The 26,450-nt window shown below is 50.1% G+C and overlaps 2 protein-coding genes across 9 annotated transcripts in view; one reads left to right on the top strand and one right to left on the bottom strand.

The window, feature by feature from the left end:
* Positions 1 to 19,329, top strand: part of SYDE1 (synapse defective Rho GTPase activating protein 1) — a 25,186-nt gene extending 5,857 nt beyond the window's left edge. The window contains exons 2-8 of the mRNA XM_060268727.2: positions 137 to 865; positions 4,665 to 5,387; positions 7,202 to 7,419; positions 8,313 to 8,439; positions 11,051 to 11,208; positions 13,541 to 13,772; positions 16,031 to 19,329. Of these exons, the coding sequence (XP_060124710.2) occupies positions 137 to 865; positions 4,665 to 5,387; positions 7,202 to 7,419; positions 8,313 to 8,439; positions 11,051 to 11,208; positions 13,541 to 13,772; positions 16,031 to 16,467 (2,624 nt within the window). The 3' untranslated portion in view covers positions 16,468 to 19,329. The remainder of the gene's footprint in view (positions 1 to 136; positions 866 to 4,664; positions 5,388 to 7,201; positions 7,420 to 8,312; positions 8,440 to 11,050; positions 11,209 to 13,540; positions 13,773 to 16,030) is intronic.
* Positions 18,911 to 26,450, bottom strand: part of LOC118075443 (macrophage mannose receptor 1-like) — a 14,869-nt gene continuing 7,329 nt past the window's right edge. For 4 of the 8 annotated variants that reach the window (XM_088658913.1, XM_088658916.1, XM_060269126.2 and 1 more), the window contains 3 exons: positions 24,862 to 25,257; positions 22,354 to 22,451; positions 18,911 to 20,969 (listed from right to left, as the gene is read on the bottom strand). In XM_088658913.1, coding sequence (XP_088515039.1) covers positions 22,366 to 22,451; positions 24,862 to 25,257 — 482 coding nt within the window. In that variant the 3' untranslated portion in view covers positions 18,911 to 20,969; positions 22,354 to 22,365. The remainder of the gene's footprint in view (positions 20,970 to 22,353; positions 22,452 to 24,861; positions 25,258 to 26,450) is intronic. The other 4 variants (XM_088658918.1, XM_088658920.1, XM_088658919.1 and 1 more) reach the window with 2 other exon arrangements.

The following is a 26,450-nucleotide window of genomic DNA, read 5'->3' as shown; positions in this document are numbered from 1 at the left end:
GTTGTAGGCCAAAACATCTGGAGGGCCGCAGTTTGGGGATGCCTGGTCTAAACATAGCCATGTTTTATTTCCCATGTCCGATTTCATTAAATATTCATTTAAACAGTCCCAACGTGCTGGTTTCTGTTCTCCACAGATTCTCCTTCCGAGGCTCCAGCTGCTTTGGGGTCCCCCACAGAGTGTGGGCTTCTCCCACCGGGTGATGGATGCGCCAGAGGGGCCGCCGTCACCGTGTCGAGGAAGCAAACCTGGGCCAAGTTTGCTTGGAGCAGCCAGGAAGACCCTCGCAGCAGGAAGCTGAGCCAGAGTTCCCCAAGTGCTGCACAGGCACCTGCTGACCTGGGCGAAGCGCTGTCCCCGGAGAGCCACCCCCACATCGGCTCAGCGGCAACTGGGCCCAAGGAAGCCGCCGCTGAACCATTGGTCGGCCAAGCAGAGGCCCGCACCTCCAGCATCGGCGCCAAGTGCAGTGGCCAGGGGGCCTACCTGCAGAGCCTGGAGAGAAGCAGCCGCCACTGGGTGCTCTCGTCGGGGAAGACGCAGGGGGCAGAAGAGCCGACGGCCGGCTCCAGCACGGAGCAGAAGGAGCCCAGCGTGCTCTGCAGCAGCGAAGGGGATATCTGGTACAATCCCATCCCGGAGGATGAGGACCTGCAGCTCCCCAACCTTGGCAAGAGGTGGGGCAGCGGCGCTGAGAACAGGAGCAGGAAGGGGAAGCCAAGGGAGGCCAAGGCTGCAGGCGAGGGTCTCCACCTGGCTGGCTCGCAGCAGGCAGGTGGGGATGGTTTGCGGACTTCGCCGAGCCATGCAAGGCCAGCAAAGCAAGCAGAGGAGCCAAACAGCAGCCACCAGTCCCGGGCCTTTGGTGAGAGATCATTTTTCTAAGACCATCCCCATGTTTTTACCATAGGGGTAGGAGAGCTGTCAGATTCCAGCCCCCATCGGAGCCTGCAAGCATTGGCCGATGGTTTACAGCATCACTTCTCCATATTTCCCCCTCCCCCCTGCTGCCTTACAGGGTGGATTTGATTTAAATCAAATCGATTGAAATCATGAGGGAGCCGGCGTTTGTCCGCAGACTGCTTCCGGGTCATGTGGCCAGCATGACAAAGCTGCTTCTGGCGAACCAGAGACGCGCACGGAAACGCCATTTACCTTCCCGCCGGAGTGGTCCCTATTTATCTACTTGCACTTTGATGTGCTTTCGAACTGCTAGGTGGGCAGGAGCTGGGACCGAGCAACGGGAGCTCACCCCGTTGCAGGGATTCGAACTGCTGACCTTCTGATCAGCAAGCCCTAGACTCTGTGGTTTAACCCACAGCGCCACCTGGGTCCGATTTATTAAATAAACTAGTGGATTTCAGCCCGTTTAAAAACGGGCGCTAGAGGAAGCGGCCTGCCGGGTCGGCACCCAGCAGCGCTGCACGAAGCACCGGGGGACTGGTGGCGGGGAAGGCAGACAGGCAGGCAGGCGCTTGCTCTCTTGCCTGCCTGCATTCCCCACCGCCTGTCACACGAAGATCGGCGGCCGCTGCTTGCCGGGGCTTGCCAACCCCGGCAAACAGTGCCCGCCGATCTTCGGCTCTGTCCCCCGATGCGCTACGGCTCGGGGAAGCAGGCAGCTTCCCGGGCTGTTGCTGTCTCCCTGCCTGCATCCCCAAACCAAAGCGCGTGGGGGACTGAGCCGAATTGCGGCGCGGGGGGGGGGGGATTTTCGCACTTCGGCTCGGGGACTGGCTTGGCGGTGGGGGGAAGAAGGGGAGGAATTTCTCCCCTTCTTCCCGCCACCGCCAAGCCAGTCCACGGGGGGGGGGGGGGTTGCGCCGTTTGCCTTCCCCCCAGGGGGAGGCAAACGGCGAAAAGCACCCGCTGCGCCGCACTTCGACTCGGGGACTGGCTTGGCGGCGGCGGGAAAAAGGGGAGGAATTCCTCCCCTTCTTCCCGCCGCCGCCAAGCCAAAGCCGGCTTCCCTCGGCGCCCGCTGCCGCTTCGGCTTCCTCGGGTTCCCCGAGGAAGCGCCGTCCCATGCCGGCGGTGTGCGGCAAGGCTGCCGGGGGGGGGAGCGCTTCTCTCCCCCGCCGCCTCACCGTGCACCTCCAGCATGAGACTGGGCTTCGGAGCGGCGGTTGGCGGAGCGGCGGTTGGCTGTTCCCTGTGTCCCTGGTTGTCTCTCCGTCCAATCCCTGTGTCCCTGGCGCACATGCGCAGTACCCCAGGGACACACGGGGCAGCTTGGACGCAGGGACAACTTGGACTTTATATATAGATAAATCCTATTTAATTTTTTTAAAAAATCATTGATTTTTATCCACCCTGTGCTTCACCCATCGCCTCCCCCCTTCTCCTGGCCCCATGGCCTCCCAGCCCCATTCTTATGGCACTTCTCCTTTCTCATCATCAGGGCCAAATTAACTGCCCCTCCGGCACAGTTGTCCCAGAGCAGCTAGCCAGGTAGCCTCAGGGCACCATGTGAGTTTCATTCCTCTGACACTGGCGAATCCCACACCAGGGTTTTGACGTGGAACCGCTCTGGGATGAATCACTTGCCCTGATTTATCAGGAAGGCTTTGCTGCTCAGCCCCTCTGGCGCTTCCCTTTCCCAGCCTTCCTTTCGGCTTGATGTCTCACTGCCAGGGAGCTGCCCTACTGCCCTTGTGTCTTCCCCACAGTCCCAGCCTGGCAGCTGCCAGTTTACATCTTACAGCACCCATTGAGCTACAGGCCAACTCAATCTAAAGCAGATTTTAATAGGCTGCTTTATTGTCCGTTTAGATCAGTGGCTCACAGAGTGGCTGGGACTGCCTCCTGCGGGGAGGTGGGGTTTATGGGGGGGCACTAAGAAGCAAGGGGGTGGCGGGGGGCGGGACTGGAGGTGTAAATGACTACCAGACTTTGAAAAGCTGGTATCACTGGGTCAGCTTCCTTCACTTCTGCTGAATTAATTAGTTCTGGTCGTATTTTGAACAAATGTGCAATTTGTTGATGCTGCTTGTATTGGTTTGCTTTCTTCCATAGTGGATTGTGTCTGCAGACCTCTCTCCGAATAATGCTTCTTGTGGCGTAGCAGAGGGGCCCCTAGGGACGAGTTTATGGAACCAAGGGCGTGGTGGCTCAAGATAGTTTGGGAGTCTCTGGTTTGGATTACAGTGGTACCTTGCTTCGCAAACTTAATCCGTTCCGGAATCATAGCCGTCAACTCCCGGATTGAAAAATCTGGGATCAGCAGTGGCGCGGCACTGGAGGTCGCTTCTGCGCATGTCCAGACATGCATAGAAGTGACTTCCGGTGCCGGCGCTGCCCAACTTCCGGAGCCCAGACATGGGCAGCCCGGCACTGGAAGTTGCTTCTATGCATGTCCAGACATGCGCAGAAGTGACTTCCGGTGCTGGCGCTGCCCAACTTCCGGTGCCCAGACATGGGCAGCCCGGCACTGGACGTTGCTTCTATGCATGTCCAGACATGCTCAGAAGCGACTTCCGGTGCCGGGCTGCCTGTGTCTGCATGTCTGGGCACCAGAAATTGCTTCTGCGCAGACAGCCGGGAGCCGGGACATGGCCGCTGGCAGGAGCTGCTTTCTAAATCCGGGGGATTTATGGGATATTAATAAATTCGGGATAACAGCGGGAAACAGTAACAAAATACGGGGGTTTCCCGCGAAAAACAGGAGACTTGGCAGCTATGTCCGGATGTCCGTTCCAAAACCAAAGCGTTCCAAAACCAAGGCACGCTTTCCCATAGAAAGTAATGCAAAATGGATTAATCCGTTCCAGACTTTTAAAAACAACCCCTAAAACAGCAATTTAACATGAATTCTACTATCTAACGAGACCATGGATCCATAAAATGAAGGCAATAATCAATGTACTGTACTATAAAAGAAATAAGACAGTATTGTAGATGATAAAATTTAAAATTAAATTTTTTCCCTTACCTGCACTGATGATAGTCATTGTTTGGATGGGGGGGGGGGGGCTTTTATCCATTTCCGCAGTCACACAATCTATCAATCAATCAGTAGCCGAACTGGGATCCACACAGTCACAAAAACGAATTAACCGAAAAAGCCTCAAAAACAAACGTGCAAAATAAATAGCGAAAACAAAAGCGCCAAACTTAATGCGTTCCGGAAGTCCGTTTGACTTCGGAAATGTTTGAAAACCAAGGCGCAACTTCTGGTTGGTGCAGGTGCCCCAGAAACAATAGCCGACAGCCGCATCGGACGTTCGGCTTCCGAGAAACGTTCGAAAACCGGAACACTTACTTCCGGGTTTTCAGCGTTTGGGTAGGCCAAGGTGTTTGAGTACCAAGGTACCACTGTATTTGTGCATTTCTTTGAATGAATCTTTATTGAGAAGCAGCTGATGCACCTGTCAATAATAACCTTTGCCCGTGAAAATGGTCCTGCGATGCTGAATTGTGGGTTCTTTAGTGCGCGTTGTGTTTGGCTTTGGCATATTCTTCTTTGCAGTGCCGTTGTAACGGAGACTTTGCCCGCGTTGTACCCTCTAGGGGTCTTGGACTATGGCTTCCACCAGCCCCAGTCAGAACAGAACCCCAGAGCCCAGCTGCCACTCTTTTCCCCGCCCCCCTCAGTGCCTCGGGGGTGGTACCCACTGGGTGAGTGGCACTTGCTTTGACCTATCTTATACAGTTTCTCTCCGCAGGGAAAGCGGCAGTCGCTAGTGTGGAGCCTGAGGAGAGGGCCGCCGCGGGTGCCGTGCCAGTGGCCCAGAGCCCCAGTGCCCCCAAGAAGGGCCACTCTCTCTCCAAGGCCAAGTCCCCGGGCCCCGTGCGCAGCCTCTCTATGAAGATGAAGAAGCTTCCGGAATTGAGGCGGAAGCTGAGCCTGCGCAGCTCCCGCCACAGAGAGCCAGACGGAGGCCCCTCTCCCAAGGAGTCGGGCAACGTCATCAGCCGCTACCACCTTGACAGCAGCGTGGCTTCCCGGCAGACCCTGGCGCGGGTCAAGGCCACCAGCAAAGGGGGCTACCTGAGCGACGGTGACTCCCCAGACCTCCTGGCGAAGTCTGAGGCCTGCCTGGGTCTCGAAGGGGGGTCCTTCCGGCCGTACAGCTTCACCGAGCAGCCCGGCTGCCTGCAGCACCTGTCCGGCCTGGTCAGTATCCACCTTCTGGGGGTGCAGGACTTCAGGCCCCCCAAGGCTGAAGCGAAGGAGGTCTTCTGCGTCCTACAGGTGGACTCGGTCAACAAAGCCCGCACTGCCCTGCTGCCTTGCCAAGCAGCCTTCCTCAGTCTCAACCATTCCTTCCAGCTGGAGCTCGAGGACGCCCAGCTCCTCAAAGTCGTGGTCTTCTCATGTGACCCTGCGGCGGGCAAGAACCGAGTCTGCTGCCACGGCTCCATCCTTCTGCCCCATGTTTTCCAAGGTGATTTAGTCTCTTCTCCCCCCCCCCCGCTTGAGTTTATAACCTAGCCTTTTTTCTCCAAGGAGCTCAAAGTGGCTTGTGTGGTTCTTCCCTCCCCTTATTTAACTCCCACAAGAACCCTGTGAGGTAGGTTGGGCAGAGAGGCAGTGACTAGCATACCTGCCAAGTTCCTGCTGGAAAAATAAGGGATCGGCAGACCGGAAGTAGCGCTGCCGCCATTTTGGAACTGGGCGGAGCATGCTCAGAAGCGACTTTCAATGCTGCTCTGCCCAGTTCCAAAATGGCCGCCGCGCCAGAAATCGCTTCTGCGCATGTGCAGAGACTCCAGACATGCGCAGAAGGAGCCTCCCCCGGCCGGTAAGTAAACTGGGAAAAAACAAAAAATCCGTTTTTTCGGGTGGGAAAAACGGGGTTTCCCGGGGAATATGGGAGACTTGGCAGCTATGGTGACTAGTCCAGATTCACACAGTGAGTTTCATGGCTGAGTGGGGGGTCCATACCCTGGTCTCCCATGTCTAGTATTCTAACCACTACATCACAGTGGTTCTTTCTGTTTAGGGGAGTTTTTAATGTTTGATGTTTTATCATGTTTTTAATATTCTGTTGGGAGCCGCCCAGAGTGGCTAGGGAAACCTCGCCAGATAGGCGGGGTATAAACAAACAAACAAACAAACAAACAAACAAACAAATAATTATTGTTATTCAGCGGCAGGCGGATAAGTCTGTTTCTAGGGGGGCAAGCAGAGAGGTACTTGTACCTCCCTTGGCATTGATATACTGCATTTATATAGAGCAGGACCCTCAACAAAGGCCAGCAAAATAATTCCTGCAAATAACTCTCCATTGTATTTTCAACAGTGACAGCCTACCCCCCCCCCAAAAAAGGGACAATAAGAAAGTAAGAAAATGGAAAAAGAAAATAATTCAGGGCTAGATTGAAGAGGAATGGTGGGGACTGGGTCCCTCTTCTCCTGAATCTTCCTGAGAACAGGAGGGCAGTATAGATTTGCAACAGTGGTTTGCAGAAGGGCATAGTTCAAAGGCTGTAGAGGGGAGAAGCTGGGAAATATTGGGAGAGGAACAGCAGGAAGAAGAAGCAGCACCAGGGGAGAGACAGCTGACAGACTCGGTGTCTTTAGAAAGCATTCCTGATCCCCCTTCTCCCAGGACCAGGCGTGCATTAAGAGTAGTAGAACAGAGAACTCAGAGGCAGAACAGCTGGTGCATTGATGACGTGGAATAGGAGAGACGGAGGGGGTGGGACTTACTCGGAGCAACACATTTTCTAAGAGAGACTGCATTCCTTCATCTCTCTCTGTGAATATTGAATAATGTACTTGGTAAGAACTCTCCTTGTTTATCTGCTTCTTGGCTGCCTCTGTGGGAGGGATAGGATTCCTGGAAGCCTGACATTTTGGCTGTGGGGCTTGGGGGAGGGTGGATTTGAACTGGTGAAGCCAGACCAGGTAATGTGTTGCCCCTGTATGTGGGCTGAGATCACCTTGCTGGCTGGAGGCGATGATTAGCCTGGGTCACAGAAGGTCCAAGTTTGGGCCAAACATGACCGGGTGGGGAGTGGTGGCAGATTATGTGGCAGGAGGGGGAGAGGGCAGATCCAGATGTGAGCAGAGACCCTGTTTTCTGTCCAAGGTGCTGAAGTGCCTGGGCAGGCCTCTTCCATGGTTGTTGCTTGACAAAGACGGATGTCAATGGAGCTGACCTGATGGTGTGGCTTTGCCAAGAGGAAGGGTGGGGGTGGAGTTGAGAGACCAGACCATCCTCACAGCATTTCTCTTGGCTGCCCCTCCTTCCAGGTTGCAGAAGCCAACAGCTTGCCATGCAGTTGGAGCCACAAGGCCTCCTCTACATCAAACTCACCCTGGTAGACCAGTGGGATCCAGCCAGCAACGAACGGGAGCCCCAAGTCTTCGGCGTGAAGCTGAGCCAGCTGGTGGAGAGGGAAGGAGCTGCCATCAAAGTGCCACTGCTGATCCAGAAGTGTGTTGCCCAGATTGAAAAACGAGGGTTAAAGGTAAATGCTCTCTCTCTCTCTCTCTCCCCATCCACCCATCTCCACTCGACCTAGGCTCTTCCCAGAAGGCATAGCATGGGCTATTAAGGGCAGAAACTTAATCTTTGCAAATTTTTGTCAGTGAGGAGTCTTAAAAATACGTTTTTGGGTGTAAGGAAATCAAATCTGCTTTATTTTTGTGATTGGACAATGTTTAGTTTGGTAGGTCTACATTTGATTAAGAAGCAAATAAACTGTTCTTGGAAAACTGAAGGATTTTGATTTTACCTTCTGAAAGTGCCAGGGAATGTAAAATACAGTATGCTTTATAAATAATACTAATATTAATATGAAATAATAGCAAGTATTAGGCAATTTTAATGATTTCTGTGTATAGTCGTACCTTGGAAGTCAAACGGAATCTGTTCCGGAAGTCCGTTCGACTTCCAAAACATTCGGAAACCAAAGCGTGGCTTTTGATTGGCTGCAGGAAGCCCTGTCGGATGTTCGGCTTCCGAAAACCATTCGCAAACCAGAACAGTCACTTCTGGGTTGGTGGCGTTCAGGAGCTAAAACCTTTGGGAACTAAGCTGTTCGAAATCCAAGGTACGACTGTACTTCGATACACATTTTATTAACCAAATGAAACTAAATTGATTTAACCGAAATATATTTTGGATTCCCAAGTCACGTTACAACTTTTTAGCACCCCTCACATTTGGAATTTGAAAGATGAAAAACTCGGCATGCCCTAATGCACTACTGAACCTGCCGGGGAAATGTCTTAAGCCAATGGGCCACAGACCTCCTCCCTCTCTCCCAGGCTTTCCTGCAGCCAGGTCACCCAGGCTATGGAGCAGCCCTCTGGAGAGGGGGCCCTTTTGCCCAAGTGACCGGCTGTGTCCTGCTTGTAGGTTGTGGGCCTGTATCGCTTGTGTGGCTCAGCGGCAGTGAAAAAGGAGTTGCGTGATGCTTTTGAGCGGGACAGCACTGCCGTGGTGCTCTCCGAGGACCTCTATCCAGACATCAATGTCGTTACAGGTCAGTGCCCTTAACCCCCAACTTCGTAGTCTTCCCTGTGGGCCCTGCAGATACCAAACTCTGGCTGCTCTGCAGTCTCTTTGGGGGACAGGAAGAGACACATCTATGCAGCTGTGCCTCCTGTCTATGTGAGTGCCTGGAGGTGGTTGGAGGATGGATGGCGGCTAACAGATTGAGATTGAATCCTGACAAGACAGAAGTACTGTTTGTGGGGGACAGGAGGCGGGCAGGTGTGGAGGACTCCCTGGTCCTGAATGGGGTAACTGTGCCCCTGAAGGACCAGGTGCGCAGCCTGGGAGTCATTCTGGACTCACAGCTGTCCATGGAGGTGCAGGTCAATTCTGTGTCCAGGGAAGCTGTTTATCAGCTCCATCTGGTACGCAGGCTGAGACCCTACCTGCCTGCGGACTGTCTCGCCAGAGTGGTGCATGCTCTAGTTATCTCTCACTTGGACTACTGCAATGCGCTCTATGTGGGGCTACCTTTGAAGGTGACCGGGAAACTACAACTAATCCAGAATGCGGCAGCTAGACTGGTGACTGGGAGTGGCCGCCGAGACCACATAACACCGGTCTTTAAAGATCTACATTGGCTCCCAATTCAAAGTGTTGGTGCTGACCTTTAAAGCCCTAAACGGCCTCGGTCCAGTATACCTGAAGGAGCATCTCCACCCCCATTGTTCTGCCCAGTCACTGAGGTCCAGCGCCGAGGGCCTTCTGGCGGTTCCCTCACTACGAGAAGCCAAGTTACAGGGAACCAGGCAGAGGGCTTTCTCGGCAGTGGCACCCACCCTGTGGAATGCCCTCCCACCAGAGGTCGAAGAGAACAACTACCAGACCTTTGGAAGGCATCTCAAGGCAGCCCTGTTTAGGGAAGCTTTTAATGTTTGATGGATTTCTGTATTTTAATATTTTGTTGGAAGCCGCCCAGAGCGGCTGGGGGAACCCGGCCAGATGGGCGGGGTATAAATAAATTATTATTATTATTATTATTATTATTATTATTATTATTATTATTATTATCTGCTCCTGGCTGGAGATACTGGCAGGCACTCCTGGTTTTATACTGCTTCCAAAGTCAATAATGGTCCTTTATCCGCAAAATTGCCTTGCTCCCTATTTGCATGGATTTTGACTTCTGGGGGGCAGGTGTTTTTGAAGGGACAACGAGGGAGTCCTCATGGGCACCGCATTCCTCTGCAGCCCTTAATACTTCTGACCGAACCTCAAGTGCTCCCAAGGGCTCAGGGCGGTGTGCATGTGATGTTGGAGAAGTGGTCTCATGGCAGATGTTGGCAGGCCTGCAGTGTGGCGGGGCTTTTCTGAGAAGGCAGAATCTGCCATTCATTAGGATCATGGGAAGGGGCAAGGGGAGGCAAGCTCCAAATCCTAAGCATTGGAAAGGAACTCAGAGGTCCATAGCTGCCAAGTCTCCCGTATTCCCCGGGAAACCCCCGTTTTTCCAGCTGTCCCCAGTTTATTCTGGCGCGGCGGCCATTTTGGAACTGGGTGGAGCATGCACAGAAGCGACTTTTGATGCTGCTCTGCCCAGTTCCAAAATGGCTGCAGCGCGACTTCTGGTGTGGCGGCCATTTTGGAACTGGGCACAGCAGCATCAAAAGTCACTTCTGAGCATGCTCTGCCCAGTTCCAAAATGGCGGCAGCTCTACTTCCGGTATGCTACTTTCGGCCCGGTCCCTTATTTTTCAGAGAGGAACTTGGCAGGTATAGAGGTCATCCAGCCCAGCCCCGATGCAGGATGCAACTACACCATCCCTGACTGGTGGCCATCCAGGCTTTGCCTAAGCGCCTCGAGCGAAGGGGAGCCCCCCCTTCCGCCCCCCCTATGTCAAGCAACCCGGACGGTTTTGGATGGTTTCTCTGACGGTTTCTCCATTGGTTTTGCTACCCTGCCATTTCCACCTGTTGGTTCTCTTCCCGCTCTCTGGAGCTCCAGAGATGGTGAGGTGAGACGTGAGGCAAGAATCTCCCTGGCACAGGGAGAGAGGGAGAGTTTGAGAGGTTTATGAGCAGAGGGCCAGGAACTGGCAAACCCCGTGGAAATGGGGGTGCCTTGAAGTGCATATATATAAAAATAGTTTTAATAAAAATAAATCAGAACCATATCGTCCTTCTGTTTCAGTCTGGAAGAGCAGCTGTGTAGGTCTGTAGCAATAAAGGGGTCTGGCCTGGCCCCTTTCCAGCCCTCCTGCCTCCCCCCACCCAGCCCTGTGTTTCAGCCTGTGGATCCGTCACCCTCACAGTCCTCCCTCTTTGAAGGAAGCTTTCGCCTGAAAATGTCCCTGATGATGGGATAGGGCAGTTTAAGGCAGGCATAGGCAACCTTGGCTCTCCAGATGTTTTGGAACTACAACTCCCATGATCCCTAGCTAACAGGGCCAGTGGTCATGGGAGTTGTAGTTCCAAAACACCTGGAGAGCCAAGGGTGCCTATGCCTGGTTTAAGGTGTGGCAAGAACTGCTCTCTCAGAACCATGATGACAAGAGCCCTCTCTGGTAAGGACTGAGGAATGACTCTGGGAGGGGACCCACGGTGATGATTAAAAGGACTGAGGTATTTTCTCCTTTCCTCCCCCCACTTGCCCCCCCCAGGAATCCTGAAGGATTATTTGCGTGAGCTCCCCACACCTCTCATCACTGACCCACTGTACCAAGTGGTCCTAGAAGCCATGTCCAATCGGGCGGCTGGGCAGGAGGCGAAAGAGGCAGCGACGACAGCACTCCTGGACTGCCTGCCAGAGGCCGAGAAGGTGAGGACCCCCCAGGATGGCAGCTCTTCTGAGCTAGGCCTCTCTGCTTGTGCCAAGGGTGACACACCCAGTAGCAAAAAAAAAAAAAAAGAGTAAAGGACCCCTGGATGGTTAAGTCCCGTCAAAAGTGACTCTGGGGTTGCGGCGCTCCTCTCGCTTTCAGGCCAAGGGAGCCACCGTTTGTCCACAGACATCTTTCCGGGTCATGTGGCCAGCAGGACTAAACTGCTTCTGGTGCAACAGGACACTGTGACGGAAACCAGAGTGCACGGAAACGCCGTTTTACCTTCCCACCACAGTGGTACCTATCTATCTACTTGCTCTTTGGCGTGCTTTCGAACTGCTAGGTTGGCAGGAGCTGGAACAGAGCAACGGGAGCTCACCCCGTCGCGCGGATTCGAACCACCAACCTTCTGATCAGCAAACCCAAGAGGCTCAGTGGTAGACCACAGCGCCACCCACATCCCAGTATACCCAGTAGTGCATTAGCCTCAACAGGCTGACCACAATGTGGCCCTTGAAGGAATTTTGGACTCCCCATTGGAGGAAAAGGACTTTCCTTCCCATCAGAACCAGGCCCATCAAATTCCCCCCAGGTTGTTGTCACTGTTGTTGTCTTGAAAAGAAGCATCATCATCATTATTATTATTGTCGCCATTTTTTTATACAGAATGGTTATTGACATAAGCACATTCAAAACGTAGTAAGAGTAATGAATGTAAAAAAATGCAAATAGAAAAATAAAATGAGAATACAGGGGGGAGGGGAAAACACAGAGACCACTGAGAGTGCCTGATTAGTTCTCGCTAAAGCCTTGCCACATACAGTATTTATTGTGGAGCGGGGGGTTTAGTGGGCTATGCAGATGAGTTAACATTGTGGAAAAATGTATACCTAGTTGAGTAAAAGTGGTCTATTAAGGACCATCTCCGTTTTTATGTCAAATGTCCTGACAGTGCAACGTCCTCTACTTTTGGGAAGGAGGTGAGTTGAAATTCCAATGGTAAGCCACTGGCATTCTGGCTAAGAAAGTAGCATAAAGTCAAGAGATTTGTGCATGATGGGCAAATGGGTACTAGGCTCCAAGGATCGGAGCGCCAGGACTGGGTACCTGTTGTTCGTTTAATAAATGCATGAACCATTCCATTCAAAACAGTTATCTTCCTCCAGCAGCTAGTGCCATTTTGAAGACCATCAAATATCTATATACCTTGGTTCTCAAACTTAATCCGTTCCGGAAGAACATTCCAAAGCCAAACCGTTCCAAAACCAAGGCACACTTTCCCATAGAAAGTACAGTGGTACCTCTACTTACGAATAACTCTACTTACAAATGTTTCTACTTACGAATGGAGCTCTGTCTGCCATCTTGGATGCGGTTTAGATAGGATTTTTTTTACTTACGAATTTTTAGATAGGGTTGCTTCTACTTACAATTTTTTTCTCCCAATGCATTCCTATGGGATTCGACTTACAATTTTTTCTGACTTACAAATGTGTGTTCGGAACGCATTAAATTCGTAAGTAGAGGTACCACTGTAATGCAAAACAGATTAATCTGTTGCAGACTTTTAAAAACAACCCCTAAAACAGCAATTTAACATGAATTCTACTATCTAACGAGACCATGGATCCATAAAATGAAAGCCATAATCAATGTACTGTACCATAAAATAAGTAAGACAGTATTGTAGATGATAAAATTTAAAATTATCTGCACTGATGATAGTCATTTTTTGGATGGGGGGCTTTTATCCATTTCCGCAGTCACACAATCAATCAATCAATCAGTAGCTGAACTGGGTTCCACACAGTCACAAAAACAAATTAACCAAAAAAGCCTCAAAAAACAAGAACACAAAATAAATAGCAAAAACAAAAGGGCCAAACTTAATCTGTTCCGGGAGCCCGTTTGACTTCAGAAATGTTTGAAAACCAAGGCACAGCTAATGATTGGTGCAGGTGCCCCGGAAACAATAGCCAACAGATGTTCGGCTTCCAAAAAATGTTCGAAAACTGGAACACTTCCGGGTTTTTGGCGTTTGAGAACCAAGGAACCATTGTACCTTGCTTTACTAAAACCATCCCAGCTGATAAAGAGACAGAACCCTTCACGACAAGCCATCTTGACTTCAGGGCTCACCTGAACAGTACCAAGGAGGGGGATAACCATATATCTCAGGGGAGGGAGCTTCTCCACATTGTATCCCTGCAGCTTCGGGGCCTCCCTTCCCCTTTCCCCAACCCCCTCCCAATTTAAGATCAGCCTCAGCCTCCGACCAGCGTCTATGAGGTTTATCTGAAGCAAGCTGCCTCTTCTTCCATTTTCTAGGCCACCCTGACAATGCTGTTGGATCACCTCAGCCAGGTCGCTGCTTTCCATGCCTTCAACCGCATGAACGCCCAGAACCTTGCTGTGTGTTTTGGTCCTGTGTTGCTGAGCCAGGGAGCAGCAGGGCCGGGCCCCTGTGGCCCCAGCCGCCGCCACCACCGCACCATTGCCAGCACCATGGACTTCAAGCACCACATCGAAGTGTTGCATTACCTCCTGCAGGCCTGGCCAGGTGAGTGCCAAGTTGGGGAGGCCAGGGTGCAAGAGAGGGCAGGTGCCCAGGAAGGGGCTGGCTGGAGGCATGCAGTGCTATGGGTTTCAGTGACATGGAGGGCCCGGCACCTGCCAGCGCTCACCCTGCAGTAATAATAGATTAAATAATAATAGTAAAGTCGTACCTTGGATCTCGAACGCCTTGGCTCCCGAACAAATCGGCTCCCGAACGATCAAAACCCAGAAGTGAGTGTTCTGGTTTTCGAACAATTTTCGGAAGCCAAACGTCCGGCGTTTGGCTGCAGGAGCTTCCGAACATTTCGGAACAGACTTCCCAAACGGATTCTGTTCGACTTCCAAGGTACGACCGTAATGTTATTGTTTATATGTCGCCCATCTGACTGGGTTGCCCCAGCCTCTCTGGGCCGCTCCTAACAAAACATTAAAAACGCAATAAAACATCAAGCAATAGGTGTATCATCTGATTTCTCGATATCTTCACTGCTAGGCTATTTTGAAGAGTCATCATCTTTTGAGGTTTCCATCTCTTATTCTTCTATTTCAACGTCCTTTACGAGTGGTCAGCCTTCTCCTTTGGGGCGCAATTTTTTGTTCATTCAGCTCTGTAGTATCTAAGCTACTTTCTTGAGCAGTTTCTTTTACAACTGGAATGTTAATACTGTATGAAAAGAACAAATCCTGTCCTGTCCTTCTAAAAGATGAACACCAAAGTAGTGGGTCAGCTGAGCTATGGGACATTACAGAAGAACATACAGTTGACCACTGAATGCATGACTCCATACCCTCCAACATACTTCCTATTTCATCATCATTTTATTATTTATACCCTGCCCTTCTGATTGGGTAGCCCCAGCCACTATGGGTGGCTTCCAACATATATAAAGGTAAAGGTAAAGGCTGCTTCTGGCGAACCAGAGCAGCGCACGGAAACGCCGTTTACCTTCCCGCCTATTTATCTACTTGCACTTTGATGTGCTTTCAAACTGCTAGGTGGGCAGGAGCCAAGCAACGGGAGCTCACCCCGTTGCAGGGATTCGAACCGCCAACCTTCTGATCAGCAAGCCCTAGACTCTGTGGGTTAACCCACAGCGTCCCCTTCCAACATATATAAAAACATAATAAAACATTGAACAACTTCCCTATACTGTGCTGCCTTCAGATGTTTTCCAAAGGTTGCATACTTACTTATCTCCTTGGCTCTGGAGTTGCATAAGGACATCCTAAGGAAAAGCGGAACATTCTGGGATCAAATCAGAAACCGGAATGGCTTAGGTCATGTAAGGTAATAAAGGCTTTCTGGGAAATGATATATAATGAAATGAAAAAAATGTTTTAAATAACTTTTGTATAAAACAAACAAACCAGAAGCCTTTTTATTAGGAATTATAGGTACCGACATTCCAAAGAAACAGAAAAGATTTTTTTATGTATGTGACAACAGCAGCAAGGATGTTACCAGCCCAGAGATGGAAAGAAGTAAGAGTCCCAACCAGAGAGGAATGGCAAACTAAGCTGTGAGACTATGCTGAAAAGGCAAAACTGACCGGAAAGCTCAGGAACCAAGCAGACAAAAAATTCAAGAAAGAATGGGAAAAGTGTATAATTTATTTAGGAGACCACTGTAAGCAGATGAAAACATTAGCAGGATTTTAATCTCACTTGTAATGTAACAAATACTATGGACAATATGGAGAGATATAAAATATAGATTACGAAATAATATGCAGTTGAAAATGTTGACAATAGGACCCATGGAGGGGATGGGGGGAAGTCTTGAGATTCAGAGAAATCTCTTTATATGGATGTGTATTTGGTATGGTTATAATTTTTTATTTGTGAAATCAAAGAGAAATGATTAATAATAATAATAACAATAAGAGTTTGGACTTGATATCCCGCTTTATCACTACCCGAAGGATTCTCAAAGCAGCTAACAATCTCCTTTCCCTTCCTCCCCCACAACAAACACTCTGTGAGGTGAGTGGGGCTGAGAGACTTCAGAGAAGTGTGACTAACCAAGGTCACCCAGCAGCTGCATGTGGAGGAGCGGGGAAGCAAACCCGGTTCACCAGATTACGAGTCCACTGCTCTTAACCTCTACACCACAGTGGCTCACCAAAAATAAAAGAAACTGGAATGGTTTCTATAAATCCAAGACTGTCCCTGGAAAATAGGGACACTTGGAGGGTCTGTGCCTCAGGCCTTAGTGAACCAGATGCATTTGGTTTTCTTAACTTGCTTTCCCTTTCCCTTCAGCCCCACGCGGGGTAACCGAAGAGGAGGGCGAGTGCCCCCTGCCCATTAAGCCACCCCAGCGCCACTGCCGCCCTCCCTTGGACCTGCCGCTGCTGCAGACCACCGTCGTGGCTCGGAGCCGCCCTCGAGGCCTGGAAAGCCCTCCTAGCAATCGCTACGCTGGGGACTGGAGTGTTTGTGAGCAGCAGTTTTCGGCGGGGCCAAGGCCGGGCGGCGACACCGACTATGACGAGGTAGCTGGCAGCGAAAGCGACAACGAAGAGGACAACAGAGAGGTGACTCTGCCGCACCACAACCGAGCCGTCTTCGTAGGGGACTTCGCCTTGGTGGAAGACCCCGAGGCTCCCTTCAGCGCGAGGCTCAACCTGAAGGACTTTGATGCCCTCATCTTGGACCTCGAGCGAGAGCTTTCCAAGCAAATCAATGTCTGCCTGTGAGCTGTTCTCTTGTGGCAGAACATTGCGAGGCCTAAGGAAGGGTGGAGTGGGCATCTGCCGGGCCCTTCGGACCAAGCCAAGCTCAGGCGGTTGATCCTGCCTCCTTATCAGTATTCTTTCGGATCACGGTACTGTGAACCAAGTGGTCCGTCTTTCGTTTTGTTTTTGTATGTCTTCTCCCAAAGGGCGAGGAGCTGGGAGGTGCTTTCGCTGGGACTCTGGCTACCAGAGTGCAGTTTGTAGAGCGCTTTCAGCCTCCTACATTTCCACCGTGAACTGGGATCAGTGCGGGGACAGGAAGGAAGTGTTTCTTGCCCCTGCGTGTCGGCGGTTTCGAGGAAGAGAGGAGCTGACCAAGATGTTGTTTTCTTTGCTTTGATAACATTGAATCAGTAGTATTTAAGTAGCACATTTCCCCTCATCATCCAGAGCACTTCAAACAAACCCAGTATTATTACCCTCCCTTTATTATAGATGGGAGCCAAGTTTGTGAAGCTGTCGCTTGCCAATGATGGCTGGGCTCCTCGGCGAGCTTGCTCAGGTTTGAGGGACGCCCATGGCAAAGTGTCCTCCAGGCCATCTTCTGGGTGGGGTTATCTGCCAGAGGCAGTGGTCTGGGCAGCCAAGAGCATCCATTTTAATTTCCCACAATGCCCCTGAAGGAGCATCAACCTGGAGCTTTCTGGGAAATTAAAACAAGAACTCCAAGTGCTGATTGGAGCACTGAAAATATGTTGGGGGGGGCAAAGGCAGGCATCAATGCAGGAGAAAGCAGGGGCATAGTGGGGGGGGGGTGGCAGGGCGATGGCCGTGGGTGCATTTTTTAAGAGGGTGCTGCACATTTGGCTTCTCATAGCCCCCTGGCAGTCCTGAGATGGCCCCAGGGCCGTGTTGGCTGGCCAGGCTCCCCACTGGGCTGGCCAGGCTGTGATTCCCAGTGACTGGCCTGTAGCCTCTGGCGGTGGAGCCAGAATGGAGCCATCATGGATAGAAGCTATTGATAGCCTCATGTTGCATTAATTTGCCTAATATCCTTTGAAAGCCACCAAGGCGGGTGGGCATCGCTACCTCCTATAGCAACAAGTTCCACACGTTTAGCTGTTCACTAGACTTCCTTTGGTCTCTCCCAAGTCTTTCAACGGTCAGTTTCGTTGGGTACCTTGGATCCCGAACGCCTTGCAAGTCGAACACTTTGGGCTCCTGAACGCCACAAACCCAGACGTGATCGTTCCGGTTGCCGAACGTTCTTTTTGGAACCCGAACATCCGATGGGGCTTCTGTGGCTTCCGATTGGCTGCAGGTGCTTCCTGCAGCCAATCAGGAACCGTGCTTCAGTTTCCGAAAGTTTTAGTAGTCGAACGGACTTCTGGAACGGATTCCATTTGACTTCCAAGGTACGACTGTATTACAAGAGAGGGAGACAAACCCCTCCCTGCCCATTTTCTCAATGCACAATCTTATACACACACACACCCCTCCCAAGTTACAACCTCGTGGAGGCTTTGCTTATTCCGGTTGCCCTTTTCCTGAACTTTCCCCCAACTCTACAATATCTTTTCTGAAGCTCCGCAACCAGGACTTTTTACACAGTGTTTCAAGTGTGGCTGCACCGTAGGCCTTCTGTAATGGCACGGCGATATTGGCAGTATTATATTCAAGCTCTTTTCCAATGATTCTGTAGCCCGCCCGCCACCCCCCCCAACATGGGATGTGCCCCTGTGTGACAGGTAGTGCGAGTCTGACTCTACCTGAGCGCACCTTCTTCAGAAGCACCTCAGCTTCCAGTGATCCTTTGCGGCACCGGCTAGTTGGCTAGCTCCTCCCTTTCATAGCAGGAGGAAGTTCTCCAGTGGAGAATGGCAGCCACTCGCTTCATCTTAGTCCGCCATACTGTATTGGGCTAGGCCAGGCACCCCCAAACTGAGGCCCTCCAGATGTTTTGGCCTACAACTCCCATGATCCCTAGCTAGCAGGACCAGTGGTCAGGGAAGATGGGAATTGTAGTCCAAAACATCTGGAGGGCAGAAGTTTGGGGGTGCCTGGGCTAGGCCAAGACGCTCTCCCTATTGGCCTGGTTAAACCTTTTATCATTCAAGTGGGGCAAGCATGCGATGGGGCAAGGTGTGTCTCAGAGGGCCTAACTACATGTGGCTGAGGCAGCCCCAGCCTGTGCCTCTGAGATCTCCCCATTTGCCGAGATGCCATTGCAGTTGGCACCTCCCCTGCCAGCAGGAGCCACAGAACTGCAATGGGGTGTGAGAGCAGGTCATGCGCTCCTTTGACCAAACAACGCCAGAAGATACGTGCCAGCAATACGTGTCCCCTGCAATAGTTTTTAGACCCTTAGGATGTCAGGCATAGCTGCCAAGTCTCCCGTATTCCCCGGGAAACCCCCGTTTTTCCAGCTGTCCCCAGCCGATAAAACGGATTTTTTTTTGTTCCCCCCCCCGGTTTATTCTGGTGCGGCGGCCATTTTGGAACTGGGCGGAGCATGCTCAGAAGCGACTTTTGATGCTGCTTTGCCCAGTTCCAAAATGGCTGCTACTTCCGGTCCAGTCCCTTATTTCTCAGGCCGGGACTTGGCAGGTATGGTGCCAGGCCATAATCAAGCTGAGAAATGTGAACTCCATTTCACAATCCCCAGAATGCTGTGTGTCTGTTGGTTATTTCCACATCCTTTTCGGTTTCCCCCTAATGCTGCCTTTGTGGTGCAGTTTTCAGCTGATAGGAGACCACGTTCTACAACTCGGGAGCACAAAGCCATAGCCAGCCTAATGAAGAAATGCGGTACGGAAGATGTGGGTGTTTTTTAAAAAATATTTGTATGTCCTTATGGACAATTAAATATCTGTGAATGTACAAGTCTGGCTGTTTCTGTTTACGTCAGTGTGGGGTACCCACGTGTGGGGCCTCAATCCTGTTTTGCGCAACAGTCGTTTCCCGCCATTCCAGCACTTGGCTTAACTAAATATAAAACCACCCAACTTCCATACCACAAAACCCTTAATTCTCTAAGAGGGAAGTCCTGTGTTCCTTTCTTAACCCCATTAAAAAGTAAACACACACAAAAACACACCGTGATGTGGTAGAATACACATCACTACCACTTCAGATTATGCAGATGGTCAAAACGTAGGGGGGAAAACTGTACTGCATTCACAAAATAATGACTTTGATATTGGATGTCATGGAAGTGGAATCTGCACACACATAAAAAAAACGCTGTGAAAATGCTTTTACAACAAACATTTTGAAAAATACATTGCATTTGGCATAGCTAGTGACACATTTGTATACAGTCATACCTCGGGTTACAGACGCTTCAGGTTGCGACTTTTCGGGTTGTGCACTGCATGAACCTGGAAGTACCCGAACATTACTTCCTGGTTTCGGCGCTTGCGCATGCGCAGATGTGCTAAGTCACGCTTTGCGCATGTGCAGCAGTGCCAAATTGTGACCCATGTGCGCAGACGCGGCGCTGCGGGTTGCGAACGTGCCTCCCGCATGGATCACGTTCGCAACCCGAGGGTCCACTGTATTGCACTTTACAGCACATTTAAAACGTTTTATTTGCAGCTGTGTAGCTGAGTCGGGAGACAGGATCTGTCCTAAAGTACAATTTCCACAGATGACGGTGATGTGCAAATAAGCAAAATGAAACATTTTACAGATCCCTAGATTCAGAAATTTATCATGCCAATAAAATTAAGGTTAAGCTGTGTCATGTGCAGATTGTAGAAGAAGAATAAACAGGACAGTAGCAGCGCACTGAGCATGTTTCTGTGAAATAAGCAAGTTCACATTCATTTCCCGGAGTGCTTCAGAACTTATTTTGCCTGAAAACTCTTTAGTTTTCTTTGCATTCCGTTTTGACTGAGAGACTAGGGTGTGTCATTTTAAGGGGAGGGGTGAGACTTAATTTTAGCAGATTTCTTCATTGAGGAATCCTAAAAATATGTTCTTGGGTGTGAGGAATTCAAATCATCTTATTTTTGTGAGTGGACAACATTTAGCTTGGTTAAGTCTACAGCTGGTGAAGAAGCACATAAACTGCTTTGGAAAAACCAAAGAATTTACCTTCTGAAAATGTCCGGTAATGTTAAATAAGAAGAAACAATAGAAACAATATATAATATATAGAAATAATATGAATTTAATTGCAAGTACTGGGCAATCATTTTTAAAGATTTCTATGCAATTTTACACACAATAAAAGAGATTAATTTTACCCAAATAGATTTTGAATTCCCAAGTCATGTCACAACTTTTTAGCACCCCTCATTCAGGAGATGAAGTGAGCCGGGAAGTGATTTTGGTGGTGCCGAAAAAGCTGGGGGCAGGATGGCAAAGTTGGCGACTGCACCTCATTGAACAGAAGCTGTCACTCACAGATCCAGAGATGACAGTGACAGTCACTGCAAGGGGTCGTCCTGCCACAGACGTTTCCCACCAGGCCACAATTCTTCATATCTCCACAATTGGACTCGTTTTGTTGCCAAGAGCTAGAAAAACCCAAGCACAAGAGCATCACACATTAGATACTCACACCAACGATTCCTCAAAACTATTAAGGTTTCAGTAAAGCAACAACTCAAATGGTTTAATTAAGTGAAATCACTGTGTGTGTGGTTTTTTAGGGGGGGGGTAGCCTGTTTTTCTGCCCATGACCAAGTGCAATGTCACTCTGCCTGTATAAGGAGTACACCGGGCCACATAACATCCCAAACATTAGAGGACTGTTTGCTTGAGGAGCCAGAAATATCCACTTGGTGGCAGGACCAGGGCCGGATTTAGGTTTGATGAGGCCCTAAGCTACTAAAGGTAATGGGGCCCTTTATATGTCCAGCTGTCAACAACAAATTCTCACTGTTTTTTTGTGTTGGATATATGCTATATCAGGCATCCCCAAACTGCGGCCCTCCAGATGTTTTGGCCTACAACTCCCATGATCCCTAGCTAAGAGGACCAGTGGTCAGGGATGATGGGAATTGTAGTCCAAAACATCTGGAGGGCTGAAGTTTGGGGATGCCTGTGCTATTTGGTAATTTATGGACCTAGTAGGTATCTAAAGCCATTTGCACATAACAAAGTATGTATTTTTTCAAAGTACAGTGGTACCTCTACTTACGAATTAAATGCGTTCCGAACGCACATTTGTAAGTTGAAAAAAATTGTAAGTTGAATCCCATAGGAATGCATTGGGAGAAAAAAATTTTAAGTAGAAGCAACTCTATCTAAAAATTCGTAAGTAGAAAACCTATCTAAACCACATCCAAGATGGCGGACGGAGCTCCGTTCGTAAGTAGAAACATTCGTAAGTAGAGTTATTTGTAAGTAGAGGTACCACTGTAATTGTTGAACTGAAATACAATTAAGAAGTATATTAAAAGTGAAATACAATTAAGAAAGTAGTATATTAATAGCGAAATAATGATTAAGCTCTAACTTAAAATGATTTGGGCAATAACAAAAGTTCCTTTAGAAACACAATTTACAAAGACACATAATCTGGTCTCTAGAAACTTGCTATAACATGAAATAATAATAGGTGTCAATATATGGTGCAAATAGCAGAATGGAGGCATCCTCTATATAGAAATGAGCAAACCAGTGATATTTTAGGGAGCCGGCTAGCAGGCGGGGCCCATGACTTGCATCACAGAAGCCTACACACAACACAAAACACTGTTGCCGTAGGTTTTATTTTATTTGTTTTTTGTCTTATATATTTTTTGAAATGTACATCCAGGTTTTTTTCTTTAATTTTTTTGGAGGTGCCCCAAGAGAGTGGGGTCCTAAGCTATAGCTTGTTTAGCTTATATGTAAATCTGGACCACAGGACTGAAGCTGGAAAGAAGAAAGACTCAGTTTGACTAGGTTGCCTACCTTTCCTCCCTCTCATGCTACAGGATGCCCTCCATGCCCAGTGGTGCCTAGGGCCCTTTGGACTGGTGGGGCAGAAGGCGGGGAAACCAAGGGTGGATCTACACACAGGGGGGAAAAAAGTCATAAATTAAATCAACAAAGGAAAGAAATGCTATGTAAAAAATCGCATAGAAAAGTTTTGTCCTCTACAGCGCCATCTGGTGTTGCATGTTTATAACACATTCATAACACTGTGTGCGGATGAGACCCAGCTCTACCACTCTTTTAAATCAGAACCAGTGAAGGCGGTGAAGGTCCTGTGTGAGTGTCTGGAGGCAGTTGGAGGGTGGGTGGCGGCTAACAGATTGAGAATGAATCCTGAAAAGGTAGAAGTATTGTTTTGGGGGGGGCAGGGGGCGGGCAGATGTGGGGGACTCTCTGGTCCTGAATGGGGTAACTGTGCCCCTGAAGGATCAGGTGCGCAGCCTGGGAGTCATTTTGGACTCACAGCTGTCCATGGAGGTGCAGGTTAATTCTGTGTCCAGGGCAGCTGTCTACCTGCTCCACCTGGAACGCAGGCTGAGACCCTACCTGTCCGCAGACTGTCTCCCCAGAGTGGTGCATGCTCTAGTTATCTCCCGCTTGGACTACTGCAATGCGCTCTACATGGGGCTACCTTTGAAGGTGACCCGCAAACTACAACTAATCCAGAATGTGGCAGCTAGACTGGTGACTGGGAGTGGCTGCTGAGACCTTATAACACCGGTCCTGAAAGACCTACATTGCATCCCAGTACATTTCTGAGCACAATTCAAAGTGTTGGTGCTGACCTTTAAAGCCCTTAACGGTCCAGTATACCTGAAGGAGCGTCTCCACCCCCATCATTCAGCCCAGACACAGAGATCCAGCTCCGAGGGCCTTCTGGCAATTCCCTCATTACAAGAAGTAAGGTTACAGGGAACCAGGCAGAGGGCCTTCTTGGTGGTGGCACCCTCCCTGTGGAATGCCCTCCCATCAGATGTCAAGGAAATAAACAACTACCTGACTTTCAGAAGACATCTGAAGGCAACCCTGTATCAGGAAATTCTTATGTTTTACAGTTTTTGATGTGCTGTAAGTGGCTGGAGAAACCCAGAGTATAAATAATAAAATTATTGTTATTATTTACTGCTTTTGGACTAATGTAGCTGAGTCCCAAGAGTTGGTGCAGCCAGAGCTAATGATAAGCAGTGCCAACTAATTCCGGGTTTCTTCTCTCCATCCACCTCCCCAGTAAGTTGTATAAGCGCTGAGGAGGAGGAAGTGGCAGCCAGTCTCACCCTCTGGACTACAGTACTTGTAAGGGAGAAAGCAGGAAGAAGGGGCTGGCTAAGGGCAGAGTGAGGTTGGGGCGGAAGTGCTTCAACGAAGCCTTTCCAGGGGAAAAAAACCACACCAGTCCCCTTGGCTACACCTGCAGACCCCACAAAGCCCCCGATTCTCTCCTGATCTTTACCTACCATGTCTGTGTATTGTTGGCTCTTATGTCCTCTGGGCTAGGAAGAGCTGTCCATGTGCCAAACAGAGGAGCGCCTAGACTCCATTGCCCCCTTGGTGGCTCCCCTCATCCCTTGCACCCTTGGCAAGGAGCACCCAGAGGATCCTGTGCATCTCGCCCGGCTGCTCAGAGCAGAGGAGGAGGAACCCAGGGAATGTGTGATCGTGCAGGTGGGCTCCTAGCCACTCTTAGCCAAACTAGAGAGGCATGCTTTTTGTACCCTTCCCTCCCCCCCAGACCTGTGTCCTTGGCAGGGGGCAACCTGGCCAACCCCTAAGTACACCCCCAGTGTACTCAGAGTTCATGCTAACGTAACACCACATAGCAGAAAAGACAACTGAGCCGTGCCAACCCCAAAACAGATGCTGACGGGTTTTAGCATCCTTCTTTGCTGAGCTTTTTGAGAGAGGCAGAGTGCCTGCAGACAGAAATGGTTGCAGCGCACAAGCCCAGGGTACGTGTCTCGGGATGGGAAGGACACAAACAGCCTGTTTAGCTGTCGGGTTCTTAGCATCCCATAGCCAAGTTGTTCTCTTCGCCTTTGACAATGTGTCCCAACACACCCACCCCTGACCCTCCCAGTGTCCCTATTTTCCAGGGACGGTCACGGATTTACAGAAGCCATCCCAGTTTCTGATTTGATCCCGGAATGGCCCGCTTTCCTTTAGGATGTCCCAATTTTCATCGGAGAAATATTGGAGGGTATGGAGTTATGCGACTGCCGAGCCAAGGAGATAAGTAACTACACAGCCTCCAGAAGACATCTAAAGGGAAGGTTTTTTTATTTCCATGTTCCATGTTTTATTGTGCTTTTATATATGCTGGAAGCCGCTCAGAGTGGCTGGGGCAACCCAGTTAGAAGGGTGCGGTATAAAATAATAATAATAATAATAATAATGGAATAGGATATCCCTATTTTCATTGGAGAAACGCTGGAGGGTATGCCCTCCTCCTTGGGCTCTCGAACGGGGAGGTACCCTGCCAGGACTCACTGCTGCAGATGTTTTTGCGTGTGCCGTAGGTAAGCCAGCGACTCCAGGGCCCCTTGCCATCATGCAGCATCACCACCCGGTCACGACTGTTGCCGTAGTTGAAATACAGATCCTTGCCTTCCTCCAGGGCCAGCAGATCGTGATCGCGGCATCCCCACCGCTGGAGCGGGTTCGTCCCGTTGCAGGGCTCCAGACGGAGGGTCTCCTTTCTTTTGGCCTTGGGTGCTGCCACGCAGAGCAGTGAATGCACGTGAAAGAGGAGGCCTGTGGAGAACCACTGAAAATGCTGTCTCCGGTCCCCAGGGTCACAGAGCGCTTGCGTGAGAGAGCTGGGCTCCTTCCTAGTCACACAATGACTGCGGTTCTCATTGTACAGCAAGAAGGAGCTGCTGGGGACTGGCAAGGGGAACAGAGTTAGCATGGGGGGAAAGACAGCAGCCAGAGGCAGGCAGGGAGTGAATGGTCAAGAGGAGGAAAGGGACTGAGAGCGAGAGAACAAATGGATTCAGGTCTCTGCATCTTCTTACCAGAGAACAGGACTGAGACATCAAGTGCAAGACAAGGCAACAGTCCAGGCTAGGCTTCGATAGCCAATAAAAAGGTAAAGGTAAAGAGGACCCCCGGACAGTGTCGGATTTATGTATAGGCTAAGTAGGCTGAAGCCTAGGGCCTCTAAATCTAGGGGGGGGGGCCTCGCCAGCCTGCCCGCTCCCCAGATTTCCTCATGAAATCTGAAGCTCTCACCAGCAGGCAGAAGAAAAAGTCCTGCTAATTCTAACATCTAGAAACATGGAACAAACCCGAGGGGGCGTTTTTGGAACATGGAGCTTCTGACAGAGACAGTAAAAAGCAGCTCTGTCAGATTGAAGAGACCAATTGCCGTTTAATATTAACCGAGACAACTGGTCAATTAATTGAGAAACACAATGATTTGTGATTGGGGTAAACAGGGCTGGCCCAAAACATTTTGCCGACTGAGGCAAATCACAAAATGGCACCTTTCCCTTTCCAGAAGCTGACTGGGCTGACGGAGGACTCTTACTTCAGCACTTATGATGGGATAGACTTCCCCACTGGACCTGAGAATTGCAGAGATAATTCTTTACAGAATTATTTGGTCCTCCCTGGATTCTTTTATTTCCCACCCACCCATCATAGCTGCCAAGTCTCCCATTTTCCCTGCGAAAAGCCGTTTCCTGCTGTCATCCCAAATGGTGAAATATCCCACAATTCCCCTGAATTTCTTCCGGTGCCGCTCTGCCCATATCTGGCCAGAAATCGGGCAGCGCCGACACCGGAGGTTGCTTCTACGCATGTCTGGACATGCGTAGAAGCGACTTCCGGTGCCGATGCTGCTGATCCCGTATTTTTCTAACCGGGACTTGGCAGCTATGCCACCCATTTTGACACTTTAAACATCTGTATACATTTGGATTTTCCTCAGCAAGCCCATCTTTCTCCCTCTTGTTTACTAGTGGTCCCCTGTTGGTTCCAGTCAAGGGCGGCCCATCCCATTTCGCCACCCAAGGTGCCTCCTGCCGCCCTGCCCACATCACCACTTCCGCCACCTGAGGCAGTTGCTTCACCTT

This window comes from Zootoca vivipara, chromosome 15 (genome assembly GCF_965207765.1).
Source record: "Zootoca vivipara chromosome 15, rZooViv2.hap1.1, whole genome shotgun sequence".
Taxonomy (NCBI): Eukaryota; Metazoa; Chordata; class Lepidosauria; order Squamata; family Lacertidae; genus Zootoca; species Zootoca vivipara.
The sequence above is the reverse complement of the archived record's forward strand: the minus strand, read 5'-3'. Positions and strand labels throughout refer to the sequence as shown.